The sequence below is a fragment of the Uranotaenia lowii genome, chromosome 3 (genome assembly GCF_029784155.1).
Source record: "Uranotaenia lowii strain MFRU-FL chromosome 3, ASM2978415v1, whole genome shotgun sequence".
NCBI lineage: Eukaryota > Metazoa > Arthropoda > Insecta > Diptera > Culicidae > Uranotaenia > Uranotaenia lowii.
The window spans coordinates 181,386,339-181,401,710 of record NC_073693.1 but is presented as its reverse complement, the minus strand read 5'-3'; the positions used below and the strand labels follow the sequence as shown (position 1 = coordinate 181,401,710).

The following is a 15,372-nucleotide window of genomic DNA, read 5'->3' as shown; positions in this document are numbered from 1 at the left end:
GTGGCATATTCTGGCGGAAAGTAAATCGACCCAAAAATATGCGTTTCATTGAAGATGCGGGCTTTGACCCACACCTGCTCGAATTCTTTGTGTTTAGTCGTAGGAATGAGCTCAGAATCGAAGACAGAGTTGATTGCCACAACCACACCACCGCCAGATTTCTTGTCAGAAAGAAGAAAGTTTCTATCATCTCTAAACACGTTGAAACTAGAACCAAAAACTTCTTCGCTCTTTATGTTTACATCCCAGCTTGTTTCTGTTCCCAAAATTATAGTATAACTACTAGCTGCTAAATTTTTATAAATTATATTCAATTTCGATGCACTTCGCATTCTGTTAAAATTTTGACAATAAGCCACAATTTCATTATTATTTACTATAGCGGATGTATTCAGGGCAGAAGATGTTCTATGGTCGCGCGAACGAATTGTAACGCGATCCGCTTGGTCAACATTAATCAAAGAGCTAGTACCTATAGTGGCACGCGTCGATGGGGCAGAAAATATGGATACATTACCGGGTTGTTGAAATCAAATGCATTAGGGCCATGGTGGTAGCAGGGGCCGGCAAAGGGTGCACTGAATGAAGTGAGACACGGATTGAACGTTGCATATGGCGGCATGGAAGTCGATGGATGATGTGTGCACATATTTGCTTGGTGCGGTGAAGTCGTTGCCGCAGCAGTAGTCGGGAACCTAGCCGGTAGCCTATCATGATGTGGTGGCGTATTAGGTGACACAAAAGAGGGTCCAGGGTCCAGTGGTGGTGTATTTGATGATACAGTAGAGGGTCCAGGGTTTAGAGTATGTCCACGTTGAAAATTGATGAAGGTCGGGATCTTTGTTTTCGGCTGAGGTTTCCTATTAAACGTGACCTTGGCGGCAGCAAGCAGTTCTTTGTCAGTGGAAGGCTTTTTGATCGGTTTGATTTGACGTTGACGTTTTCTTCGTTTTTTCGCTTTATCAGCGTTTTTTTGTTGCTCTCTGCGACGCGACTGGCGAATATCGAACTCTGCCCAGTCAGCTTTCCACACCTTTTTTGTACCCAGAAGTCGCCAACCTGAGTCATTTAATTTTAATTTTCTGTTTAGCTCGATATCTAGGCTTGGGTAATCTGGTGTCGGAGGTGAGGGAGAACGACAACGGGCAGAGGCTATGTTGGCTGATAATGTTTTTAACTCATCCAGTATATCAAGCTCCAATACTGGGTTTGACGTAATCGTGCAACTTGAGGCGATTTCCATCGACAGCTGTTGTAGCTGACTGAGTTCCTCATTTATGTTGCACAGGTCTTTGGAAAGACCTGACGTCACTGAATTAATTGACTTTGTTAGGCATTCCTGCGAAGTCAACATAGCCGTGTCGAAAAGCGATGTCGCATGGTTTTTCAAAGCAGCGACAGATCCAGCTAAAGTGCTGTTTTTATTAATTGTAGTGAGCAGCGGTGTTTAAACTCGCCTCGGAAAGAATCATTCGGCTGATTTTTTCCGAGTTTAACTTGTTGTGTGCAGATTGATTTTATCTTCGTTCCAATCATGACGTGATTGCACACAAAACGAAGAGAATAGTTCCGAGTTGATGTTTTCCCCTCCTCGCAGGAATAAAATCACACCAATGAAACAACAGAACGAAGCTTACCGTACACGAATGCTCACGAGCGATCGTTGCCCGACGGACCGAGTTAGCATTCCTCGCACCCTTCTCTCGCTCGTTTCCCGTTCCCTTGTATCTATCACTTTTAGCCACGCCCCCATGCGTTGTCCGATTGATGTGTTCGGCTGCCGAACGAAAACGATTTTTTCTTTAATTCGCTGAACTGTTCGTTTGCTTCGCTGATGTTTTTCCCCCGCAGCGATGCCACATTTTAATCTGTATTTTCAAGGCAAAAAATCTTTTTTATCTGTATCAAATCTCAAAAATCTGTATTGAAATCTGTATCTGAAATATCGTTTCCGGATACTAATGCTGTAATACGATGACGTATGTATAACGCATAGTGTATTGAATTGGATTGTACTTATGATTTTTGCAGACTGCTGACTGTTAAATCATTGCTAATTCTGTCAGTTTGCTACACGAAAATTGCTATTTGGTTTAACTCTGTACGAATAACTGCGAAATGTGTCCTTCCTAGGTTAACCAATCAGTTGGGTTTAGAAAATTATGTCAAAAGTCGCTTAAATAAGCTAATTTCTTTACATATTTATATTCACAGAATACTGCTACAAAAGTGTCCACAGCCGCTGAAGTAAGTCAATAATTTTTAACATAGCATTGAAAGTTACGAATCGTGTAATGTAATGTCCGATCTTAGTCATGATTCTCAAATATAGGGTTCAATCTGTTTTCAAACCCTTGTTTGTCGTTATACACTTTGTATTTTTAAAGCCCCGATCCCGAATTTTCAAATTTGTGGCTGTGCCAATTGAAGATGGCTTGAACGCTGGATCATTTTCTAAAAGTTTGTTCAAAACAACGTTAAAAAAAATAATTTTCTGAAAATCTGTATAAAATCTGTATAAACTTCCAATTATCTGTAATCTGTATATACAGATTCTTGGTTTGAAAAATTCGAAAAAATCTGTATGATTACAGAAAAATCTGTATATGTGGTAACGCTGCCCCCCCGATTGCTGTTTACTCCTGCCGAGTTTACCCGAAGCTTACTTCCTGATGCTTTCCGAGTTGAACTTTAGATAGCATCATTGCAGATTGAGTTTAACGAAATAAAATCGTTCTGCAAAGAAGGGCAAAGTGCGAGTATGTAGACTCGCGATTTTAACATCTCTGGTAGTGAGCTCTAATTTAATGGCCTGCATAGCTATTTCTAGCCCTTCGATCGCCTCTAAGATCATGTTTGACTGATCATGCTGAAGCGCAAAGCGATGCGCCACCTCCGTGTTTTTGTGAATCAGCTCAGCTAGTTTTTTTTGTTCTTCAGCTAAACAGTTGATTTCTAGCTTAGCATTAACGAGCTCCTGGCAAGTTTGACAGCACGGTAAGAGGTACGCACTGGAATCCACTTTTTTGCTCCTCAATGTGTTTCTTTGAATAACAACTCCCACACAGGATGCATGGAAAACTCGCGGGCAACCAATGCACTTCCACATGATTGAATCAGTGGCAGAGTCCAGAGAACAAATTTCACACTTCATTTTAATTAATTTAAAAACAGCGGGCGATAAAAAAAAAGTTAAACGCAGAGTACGGAGGAGCGGAAAAAACACGTCCGAATCGATTGACAACTAGTAAGCGAAAACATCATATGTGATGTCATGCGTATATGCGAAAATTTGATTCGATTCAGGAGTCGCACCCTGTATGAAGACGAAAACAACCCAGCCAACATGAAATCGTAAAAGAAATCATCGTCGAACTCGTATATAGATGCAACTTGTTACCGATTCATCAAAGTCAACATTCGGTACCAATTCTATGGAGGAATACAAATATTTGTTTTGTTTGCGCGTGTTTGTTAATTTGTTTTTGTTAGTTTTGGCTCATTAGATGTTTAAAATTTAAATTTAAAGTAGCTATAAAACAGTTTGCCTAATGTGTCGGAATCGGGGTTGACCGTCAAATGACAGGTGTCAAATTATACATCTGAGACCGGATCCAGAATAGGCTCAAAAGGAAAGAGCGAAACTCTTGGGCTTATGCGTGAACGGAAGCCATTGGCTCGTTCACTTAATCAGGAACACGGAAACGACAAACACGTCGAAATCCTCACCGAAGATTTTTAGTAGTTCGGAGTATTTCAGTGTGCGGAGTGTCCGGCCAAGTGAGCCGAGGAAAAGGGAGGAACCGTGGCCAGAAGCAAGTGAGGTCAGTTTTACACTTCCGTCAATCGGTGTAACTCTGCTAAGTGCCCGGTGAAATCCCCAACCGTCTTGGGAAGCGTCAAGCCGTTTCCAAACGCTTTGCCAGGTTTTAAAGTGTTCCGTCCGCATTGCTAACATCACGAGAAGCAGCTCCGAGCGACGCCCCTGTGGGCGGTGTAAAATTTTGGGTAAGACCCGTCAACACTACCTGACCCGCGGCCTACATCTCTACGGCCGGGGTGCCGGTACTTCGGTCTGGTGATCGGTAAACAAACCACCCACAATCCCGATCCAGCCACCGAGAGCAACATTATCGTCGCCAGGTTATCTACGATTTCTGGCGGATTAAACGGAGGTAACAGCATACGAGTTCGAGACTGCAGGGATGGCCATCCCAGGTGCCGATGAGATTCCCCGATGACGGCAGAAAAACGGCAAGTTTAAATAAAATGTAAAATCATATTTCCCACCTCTTGTAATTTAACCTGTTGTAATGAGCCCTTGTGTATTTGTCTTGTTCGATTGGATTTGTCCGCTTTGTTGGCAGCGATTGGTCGTACCCGTCCTCCCTGAGAACGTGCGCCGACCCTGAGAGCGTAAGTATTTGAGTTGAGCTGGCCGGAGGTGGATGACCTAGTCATTAACTTTCAAACTCAAATCGGAATCGTAAATATGTACACTTACCATTCGACCATGTCGTTTATTCATCGTAGAAGATGCAACTTCCCAATGAAATACGACTTAGTTACGATATGTTGGATGAAGTCGTATTTAGTTCCGCCGATGTCAAATGAAATCTTATAACGATCGCATAAGATTTCTTAAGAAGCATTTTATTGGTACACAAATTACTTTCGAATCGAAATCGTAAATGACTTCGAATAAATTCGTAAAGAATACTACGTAAGCATCGTCTTTCGTGTCACGTTGTATGTTTACTAGAATGTCACATTAGTAGGCAAATTAACACCGTGTCTTTCCGATATAGCTACAAATATTATAACAAGTATAATTATAATCGTATAATCGGTGACTTTACCCACGATATAAATATGTTTAATGCGATCAAATCAGATTCATATTAACAGATACTTAGCGTTCGCCCACATCTCATCATGATATTAAAACTTCATCGTGATAGATCGTGTTCAGTGGATGTGCAATTTTGCGATCGTGCTTGCAATTTTGTATCAGCATTTGAATTTTGTGAAAGTTGACGACTAAAGCAAACAAGCAAACGGATGAAAAAAATAATAAAGGTAGGTTTTGGAAAAACAACGTTGGACAGAAACCTCACTAACATTTTCCTTTCAAAAATAACAGGATTACTCTCCCCTACTAGGCTCAGATTAAAAAAACCCGCCGGATAATTAACCGGCGATTTGCATACTACGAGTATCAAGGAATGTTCACGGACCGAATTGTAGCCCGGCAATTTCCGCTGTAAACCCGGAAGAAAGAGGCGTCAAAGATCCTAAGGGAGGCATGGAGGCGGTGGCTATTAGGAAAGTAGCGAGCGGGACAATGCCCGGTTGCGGTACCTACGAAAATATATGTTGTGCATTTCAATGTTAGTTATAATAAAAATCAGTTGAAATCATCAATTAATTTTATTTCTTCCTAGCGTCGTATTTCAATCACAATATTACACATAACATGCTACATAAAATGGTCCGCAAAATCGTTTTATGATACAAATCGTACATGAGTACATCCCAACTCACATAAAATATCGTTTAAAGAGTCCATCAAATGTCAAATTGCATCATATCGTACAAGCTTACAACACACATCTTATAAAATGTGACTTAAGATGTCAATCGAGGTTAAAATCTCTGAACATCGTATATGACTGCAATACATCTCGCATAAAGGGTGACATAAATCGACATTCCATCGTCAGATTGCTTCGAGTCATACAAGAGTACAAAACATCTCGCATAAAGGGTGACTTAAATCGCCAATTCATCGTCAGATTGCTTCAATTCGTACAAGAGTTCAACACACCTCGCATTAAGGGTTACTTAAATCGCCAATTTATCATCATATCGCTTTCAAGTCGTAAAAGGGTAAAACACACATCGCATAAAGTGTGGATGGAACTGTCAATCGTCTCATCATCGTAAATGCGCATGAATCGAATCCTTTAATGTAACGTACAAAACGACGCCAATGCGATATAAAGTACCAAAGTATTTCTAACATCGTGAATGACATCACATATGATGTTGTCGATGTCGTAAACCAGAAAATAACGAAAACATGTACGTATATTGCCTCCACTTTTGGTAGGTATATGCTTTTTTCTAACGTCATGTACGATGATTTGTGTCGACATAGACGTACGTATATCTTTTGATATACCTACCAAATTGTTGGCTGGGAACTGAGTTGGAAACCTTCAAAATTATGAGTTGTTTTCATCTAGCGAGTTCCAAATCCTGGGATTTAGCAAAGACGCACACTTTTTCGAGAAAAATAGATCAAAACAACTCAGAGAGATCCAAAACACAAAATGATTGTTTGGATGCGACGCTCGGAGACGAAAAAGTACTGATAAGTACAGTGTATTTAAAATTAATATAATTACGACGTGATTTCAAATGAAAAATTCAACTAATTAATCTTTTCTTAGAGCAAACGCACCAATACGGGAGTACACGCGGCCCGGTTTTGCTCATTTCAGCGGACCGCTTTTGGTATACATACTCTTTCGCGCACCGGACGTTAGCAGATTTATTTTTAAATTTAGCATAGCACTGAGAAAATGTTAGCAGAAAATCTTGATAAAAAATTATACGGATCGAGTAAGTTTTCTGAGCCGTGAGTGTTTTCGCTTAAAATTCGATTGATGGTGATTTTTTGCATGGTAGATTGTATGAATTCCAAATAGATTAAAGAAAATCCTTGTAATCATCATTCGTATTTAAAAGAGCGTAGGCAAAAAAAGGTCGTACCAGGACCACGAAAAGTAGAAATATTTTTCTTGAACAAGGGGAAAAGGCCTTGAAAAAAAAACATAAAATATTACATTTTGAACTGTTCCAATTGTAAACAAAAATCAATGTAAGTAATCATTATGGTGACGAAGTAAAATAATTGTAGAGTCCATGCGCTGGGAGCAAGATTCCTAGGAAAAATTCTGCCTTTCAATCGCTTGCCATAAATTCTTATTTCAGATGCTGAAAATGAAAAACCATTTAACAATAAACTATTTTATTATTCAACTAAAACATCTTCGAATCAATAGATTCAAATTCATCACTTTCCGCTTTTCACCTTCCTTATTCGGAACGCTTTAAAAATTCGTCAGGTGCCTCATGTGTCGCGGCAGATAATATGTGTAAAAATGTTTTAATAACAATTTTAATAGCACATTTACAGATACAGATATTAGCATGTTTTCCATTTGTTTATATCACTTTGCATAGATTATTCTAGTTAGGTATGCTTTAGTTGTAGCTTGTAGTTAGGTGCTTTTATGCTGCGGGTATCCTAAAATTAAGTAAAAAATTGATTGAACATCAGAGTTGAAAAAAAAATTTCAACTTTTTAAAATTCGTGAATATTTGAAACATATATTTTCAATTTAAAATACACCAAAATACTTACCGACCATTGAATGATGCAATGCATAACCACTGACCATAGCATAACCATCGTCGTAGATCGGGTAGAAACTGAATCGAATGTTCCGCTCTCGTGTTGGGATACCCAGGCAATCCAACTTTACGTGACGGAACTTGTCGATCAAATTCTCTGCTGTTGCTGCTGGCCTTGATGCGATTTGTTCATCTTGTGCTGTTGATGGACCTATGGTAATTAGCGTTTGGTTTTGGTAAGATCCTTTGTTGCAGCAAATGCAGCTAAACAAAACACCGACAGCAAACAAATCTGCCGGTTCCACCACGGCCGGTATTCTGTGGGCAGTTGGACGGTTCGACTAGGTTCGACCCGATGCGCAAAATGAAAATGTCAACAAACTTCACACGCTGAAAGTCGTTTGTTTAACTAAGTATTAAACGGTAGATTTTTTTCAGTTGCTCTCGCCCCTTTCTTGTGAGCAAATTTGGTGACTTTGTCGGTCCCGACGGCAACGGCCCTATTTTGCTCACCCATATACTAACCCCCGGTGCGGTATCAGAGTGATGGTGGCGTGTGAGCATTTTCACTATACTCGCGGTTGCTGCGGATGCCCTTAAAGGAAGCGTTACGGAAGCAGCGGCAACGGATAAGATTTTAAAATTCACGAATTTTGTTTATTTTCAGCCATACTCAATCTAGGTTTTCCTTTCCAGGTCTATTCCAGCCGGATACCGCAGGGGAATCTTGTTCCTATCCGCAGCAATTCTCATTCGAGCCAGATCGACTATTTCGATGGTGGCAATAATGAGGACGATGGCAGCGGCTGGTTCCCTTCCCTCCGAGGTGGAGGAACATCTACCGCAAAATATTATAGACCGGGTCGCCTATGCAAGTGGCAAGTGGCGGCGACAAAATTTGGGAGTTCCGGCTGACCAACAGACCAATCAAGACGTCCTCCAGGATACGCGATCTGAAAATTTGTCGGTTGGCAGGAGGACAATGTTGGCTGCCACACACCAACTTGTTCAGAAAAAGCGACGGTAAATAAACTTATTTCACGCATTAAATTTTATTTAATTTAGTCCGAAATTTCAATTTATTTCTTAAAAAATCAAAATTTTGAAAATTTCGAGTTGTTTTGGCTCAGATCGTTCAGACGCTCCTTAAAAATGCCTGATTGAAAACAACTCAGAATTCGCGGAAACCCCTACTATTCATTTCTGAGTTGTGCCGTTCTAATCGAAATTTTAGTTTTCCCAATTTTGGCGCATTTTGAATTGTTTTCCTTCAAATCTGAGTCGTGGAGAATTAGAGTGTATGGCTGAAGTGCGATTTGGCATTTGAGACCATCATCCTTAAAGCCTAGTCCACACTAGGCAACATGAACTGCGATGTATGTTATGAGACAAACTTTGTTGTCGGTTGTTGTTGTTGGAAACCTGAGACGGTCTCAGTGTCTCCCGAAGAAAATGGGAGACGCTGAGACTGCCTCGAGACGAACCGTCTCCTAGTGTGGACTAGGCTTAATGCATCATGGTGGCATCTAGTTTGCCACCAGGTGAAAAAAACATGGTATTAATCGCAGCATACTACACGCTAACTTTTGGCTACCCCTTAACGAATACTTTTGACCCGTTATTCAATAAGACTGGGAGAACTCCTTTTTAAGGATAAAGCGGCTGTACCCTTTAAGGGGTACTCAGCTTGATAACGCTTCAGCGGATGAAAATTACCCCTTATTTGAAACGCATGTAGCGGATTACCCCTTATTTGAATGGCAATTTCAGGTGCAGCTTATGGGAAATATGTTTGCTAGGAAATAAATAACAACCAAATATCACATTTCATCCAGTTTATTGTAATGAGAATAATTTAAAACCTCAAATAATTTTGTATCGCTATCACTTTGTTCACCATCAAAGTTAATCCTCCGCGATTCGGGTGTGAACTATGTATTATGTATGCAGAAAAAATCCATAATATGAGCGCTAATAATCATAGCACCTTTGCCTACTAGCGACACGTCGCATCCGTCGCGACGTTGAAAATAATAACGACGCATAGCAAATTTCCTAGGAGACTTGAAGCATGCGATTGATGGCCTAAGGAAAATGTATAGTAAATAACATAAACCAAGGGTCGGGGAACTTTTTCAATCATTACCCCAAAACATTTTTATTTAAGTAGATATTACCCCATGACGAAGAGCAAAAGAAAACGAAATCGATTTTTTTTCATATTATGCCCTTTATAACCCCCTATGATAATTTTGAAAAGAAAACAATAACAAACAAAAAAAAAACAATAAAAAATCATTTATTAAGTTTATTGATAAAAAACCTAATAATTCATAACGATGATAATAGTAATAGAAGACATATGACAAATTAAAATCAATTGGGGCTTAATAATTTGGGGTACTGTAACAAATAATAAAAAAAATATCATTTTAATAAAAGTAGTAATAAAAATAGCAATACTGGTTGTACAAACAAAAATTTTATTTAAAATAAGGGAGACAAATTAAAACAACCTTCTACGTTTTGGAGAAATGATGTTGTTTTATGTTCGAAATAGTTGCTTTAAAATTGGGACTTGTTTATGTGAGGGCGATTTTAATACAGTCTTCGGCGTTTAATCGATTTCTGTTCTTCTTTTTCATGTTAATAAGAGTGGAAAAACCTTGTTCGCACAACTATGTTGTTCCAAAGGGCAATATTTTTTTAAATTTTTGAAATCCTTTGGCATCTAAAAAGACGACAGATTTGGTTTGTTCTCAAATTGAATGCGTGCTTCCGTATTAGACCGAAGTTCGAGAATTGCTCCTGCCAAACCTGAAAGTTCATCTGGTATCGTAGCAATTTCATAATTAATAGGATCTATAATTCAACTGACAGTACGTGTATCAAGATTTGGAATTAATCAGAAAACCGCTTTCTGAGCTCAACAAGATATTTTTCAATTGTATCCTTGATGTCTGCAATAGTAATATTTTCATCATCTTCCAAAAACGAAGCTTATCTTGTAAAAGAAGCAATCTTGTTCTGTTCTACTTTCTGTCTCCAATAATGTAGTTTCTACCCAAACGCTGACGTCATTTCTGCCTCTGAAATGATATCAATATTTTTTCCTTGCAAATTTTCGTTCAATATATTTATACTTTCAAAAATGTCCGTTAAATAAGAGAGATACGCAACAATTGACCAATCAGTAAGAGTCTAAATATTTGTTTTTAAACTGTACATATGATTTATTAAACAATATCAAAGTTTGTTTTTTCAACATTTAGTATTAGGAAACTTCAAACTATGGATAAAAATTTCTATACTTGTGCACCGTTTATTAATTCTGTCTTATTGTAATCAAATATTATCGGTTTGACCATCCTTCAAATTCAATGTTTACTATCTTTGTGGAGAATGAGAAAAATCTGTACCAATCTGTATAAAATTTAAAAGTCTGTACGTACAATATCTGTATTGAAAATAAGTCCAAAAGTCTCTACTTTTAAGACAAAATCTGTTCATGTGGCCAACATGCATCATACGCTGAGTGTTCTCCGTTCGCTCCAAACACCGACACAGTTCAACGAATTGTGTTTTTCGGAAAGAATACGTATAAAAGGGAGTGGTTTGAACGAATGAATGTTTATGTATATGTATGTTGCTACATTCTTTACTTTCGAAATAAAACCAACAAATTCATAGAATTTCAAAATGAAAATATACACTTTTCACTGACAAAATATTCACTGTTACCCCGAAGATTCTCACTTTTACCCCATTTGGGGTAATTTACCCCGGTTCCCCGACCGCTGACATAAACAATGTTCGTCTACTACATCGAAATCGCCTACTGGACTGAAAAAAGAAAAACAAACCTACGAATGACAGGAATCTCGCTAGTAAAAAAGCGTCGCTAGTCCTTCTGTCGCTATTCGGTTTGGTGCTTTACACATAATATCGTCTGTTGAAGTTCTTTTGCTTCTCTCCCGGCTAGCAATGGGGGAGGAAACACAAATCACCAAAACATACATGAAACTACGCCACAAAACAAAACCAAAACAAATTTGTTGCTTATTTCTATTTCCAATCATTGTTTTCTTGCTTTTTCAGACCGCATACTTTCTTTCGATCTCCTTCTTCTTCTCCTCCCGCTCATCATCACCCTCTTCTTCTTCTTCTTCTTCCATTCTGCTTCTACTCTTCTTCTTTTTCCATTCTGCTCTTATTCTTCTTGCCTCTTAACTGCCTGTTTCTTCTTTTTCTTCTTACTTTACTGCAGCATCTTCTTTTCTAATTCACTTTTCTTCTGACTAGCGCTAGTAGTTACTTTGTTTCTTTTTCTTCTTCACCTCTTCCTTACATGCAGCGACCTTAATGTCATCAGATGACCAGCAACCGTTGAGCACCACTGGCGGCAGGCGTGACATCCAGCATCAGCTTCCGGAAGGAGTCGGCCCCAGTTTTCGGACGATACAATTTTCAGCTCCGGAAAAAGGCCCTTCAATAAAACATTCAATCAGCCTAATTGCCTTTTTCAATAACTTTGCCGTACTCACCCTATTCCGGGTCAAGGCGCACTTGGATGCTGGCTGCCAGAACTGCTGCTAGCCACAATCACAACACCAAATATTACCAACGATGATAATTTACGGTTGGGCTCCAACTCGCAAACTGTGGTCGAGTAGATGTCGGCTCTCTATGAAAGTAGTTCGCAAAAGTTATGCTGCTCCTCTGCCACAAATTTGTAAATATTTACCCGTTCCTAGAAAAGTTCCCCGGGTTGTACTGGACGACGTAATGCTCTGGTTTCGTCTGGATATTTGATTTGCGTCCACCGGGAGTTCCCGATCAATCGTGGCGGCACTGTTTCGGAGATTGAATAGCAAGGTTGGGTCGTGTTATCAATGGCTTTTCCTGGTACCGTTTATGTAGGAACTAACCTTCACAGAACGACTAACGATGCGGCAAGTTTTGGGTCATCTTTAGGTAACTGCCTCGGTGATGTTCTCCGGCAGGCAATAGCAGCAGCACACTCGCGGAAAAAGCGGAAAAAAATGCAATGGCGACTAGCAAACCGCGGTGCGAAAAAGATGAGTTGTGGATTTTCTAGTTTGCTTTGCTCTTCATTTGTTTTGTTTACACTAAATTCCAGCTGTAAACAGAGCTGGGCGATGATGACGGGTACACGCAGATAATAATTTAGCAACAAATACGTTTAACAAACTCAAATGCTACACGTCTTATCATCAACGTACTCCGGAACTATGCAGTGCTGAAATAAAAAAATGAAAAATATAATTTCTGAAAGAAAACAATATGAATTTTTAATGAAATACTTACAACCTTCCTCATCATTATCAGTTTAACGGACAAACAACAAACGGATTTTACAACATCTAAAACTACCCCTTTTGAAGGGATTCAAGCTTTTTGAAATAAGGGGTAATATTGATCCGATAAAATGACCCGTTATTTGACAGATCGCGAGGGTTCTCAATAACGGGTCATTTTTACGCCTTTAAGGGGTAGCCAAAAGTTAGCCTGTAGTTTGAACTGCGCACTCATGACTGCGACATTTGTGCGAACTCGTACATTTGTGCGACCTGTCAAATCAGTGTAAAATTTGTTGGAGTTCTACACGCTAACCGCTTTTCAGTCCACCTTTGTACGGATAACTGCGATCGCAAAACATTGCAAGAAATCCAATTTTCAATGAAAGAGATAATATAAGTTGAAAAAAAAAAATGGCGCTGAATCATTTGAAATCATGGTTGGTTCTTACACACGCTTGGAGCTCCAGCCCAAACTCGGGTTCTCTGTGTTCAAGGTCTGATTACGGAGTTTTTTCCCGAGCTTTCAGGGTGCGTCGATAAAAAAAAGTAAGGATGCCATTTCAAAGATTTCAAGGATTCATTGAGGGTCCCCGAAGAAATTGTATTAATTGAATGCACCCGAATGAAGTTACAAGCGTCGATCGGATTGCCTCACTTGAGACTATCAGAATAGATGAATAGGTCTTCGGGTAGTGTGCGAATGTGTTCCAAGCTGCAGTAAATGCTCAGAAGTGTAAACTCTCAAAGCATAAACAAAGCTTTAAAGGTCGAATTATACATTATTTCCGTCAGATAATTCTATTAGACTCGTTCTAACGACAAGAATCCCCTTTTATGATGTTTAAACTCCGAGTAACGAGAAAAGTATCTGAAATTTACCCCGGTCTTTAATTAAAAATTAACTTACCTATTATACCAACGAATAGCGAACTTTGATCATCATTTATTCCCAAGAGCAAAGAGTAATCCATAACTCCGTTTTTCTCAAGAAAAGAGGAATCCCTCTCAATGCATTCATGAAGGACTGTATGCGTATTTGATAATACATACAAGGGATTTTTCCACGACACTGAAAGCATAATTAAAATATTAAAAAAATGAACTATTATCGGTAAAAAAATTGTTAAGGATTTTCACGATTTTTTTATAGAATAGAGTATTTTCTGAAGCCTAGTCCACACTAGGCAACTTTGACTGCAATTTCGGTTGCTGAAACTTGTTTATGTTCACATCTTGGTTGCTGAAGGTCTCCCATACTTATTGGGAGACTTGAGATGAGACGAGATACAAACAAAAACAAGTCTCAGCAACCGAACTGTGGACTAGGCTTGAGACAGCATGTGGTAGGGTAACTTTTCGTTTTTGTTTTGAAAAATGTAAACACCAACTGGTCGCTATTTTGATCTTTGATGATAAGAACTTTATGTCAAAAACTTTTTTAAATAAAATCATTAACATACTTTAATGTCTTAACTGTTATGAATTTACAATTAATTAAATAAAGAATTTATATTTGTTTCACCGTGTAGTCATCTAGACTGCAACTGCAGATACCAGATACCCAGACTGATCAGAGGCGCTTGAATCCATACAACTACAAGTCGCCCAAAATCATGCGCCATCTGTCGGGGTATCGTGAAACTACCCAAGTAACCATTAAGCCGTTGAAAACGGCCATTAACTGGCATTATAGTGGAATATAGAAAATGCCTCACAACTCCTAATGGTTTTGAATGCCAATTAAATACTGATTAAAAATTGGAGTATCAGTATCAAGTATCTTTGCCGGTTGATTTTTCTCGCTGCTACTGAAGTGAAGTTTTGAAGAATAATTCGAAACTTACTTATGGTAAAACTTTCGTAAAACTGTTTCCCGATCGTTCGAAGTTCCCAATTCATTGAAGTAAAATTAGCCTGACCGCCGTATCTGCTAAAATCCGTTTGATATTATCGGTAGAACCGCACCAAAACCAGGAAATCTTCATTGTTTAGCGACGGTGACGACGACAACAAAAACAATTATCACCTTCTGCTTCATCATCAAACGATTGCTGTGACCACAATCTCTTCTGCGATGACAAGACGTAACAGAAAAAATTATGACTCGCGCGATGAGAATGTCTCACCAGAAATAGGCTCGAAAAAACAAAAGACCGACAAATGTGCTGCCGCTGCTGCTCCTGCTGTTGCTCCTGCTGTTGCTTCTGCTGCTGCTACTGAAGCAAGTCAAAAAACGGTAACTGATAATTGCTCCGATATAAGCCTCTTAGACTTGCGCAATATGATCAAGTCGGACATTATGAATGCTATTGAAACAACTAATATTAGAATTGATCGTGTTGCTAGCTCTATTAACGAATCTATTGCATCTCTGAAAAGTGAAGTTGAAGAGATTAGATATTCGCAACAATACATTTCTAATGAATATGAGGGCCTGAAATTAGAATCGAACACACAAAAGCAATCTATTTTGTCGCTGACGAAAGAAGTAAGTGTGCTCAAAGCATCAAATGCTGAATTGCTACAAAACACGGAGGAGCTTAATTTCGAGGTAAACATGCTTAAGCAGGTATCGATGAACAGTCACCTATTAATAAGCAACGTAGTTCATCTTGCTGATGCAAATTTG

The 15,372-nt window shown here is 39.0% G+C and overlaps 1 protein-coding gene across 9 annotated transcripts in view; it reads right to left on the bottom strand.

The window, feature by feature from the left end:
* The window catches only part of LOC129754241 (putative 1-phosphatidylinositol 3-phosphate 5-kinase), a 303,435-nt gene that overhangs the window by 28,396 nt on the left and 259,667 nt on the right, over nt 1-15,372 (bottom strand). For 5 of the 9 annotated variants that reach the window (XM_055750189.1, XM_055750188.1, XM_055750187.1 and 2 more), the window contains one exon: nt 13,651-13,812. The exons of 1 other annotated variant lie outside the window; for it this stretch is intronic. In XM_055750189.1, the coding sequence (XP_055606164.1) occupies nt 13,651-13,812 (162 nt within the window). Of the gene's footprint in view, nt 1-6,632; nt 7,316-7,432; nt 7,634-7,703; nt 8,426-13,650; nt 13,813-15,372 lie in introns of those variants that run through there. 3 more of the 9 variants (XM_055750180.1, XM_055750181.1, XM_055750182.1) reach the window with 3 other exon arrangements.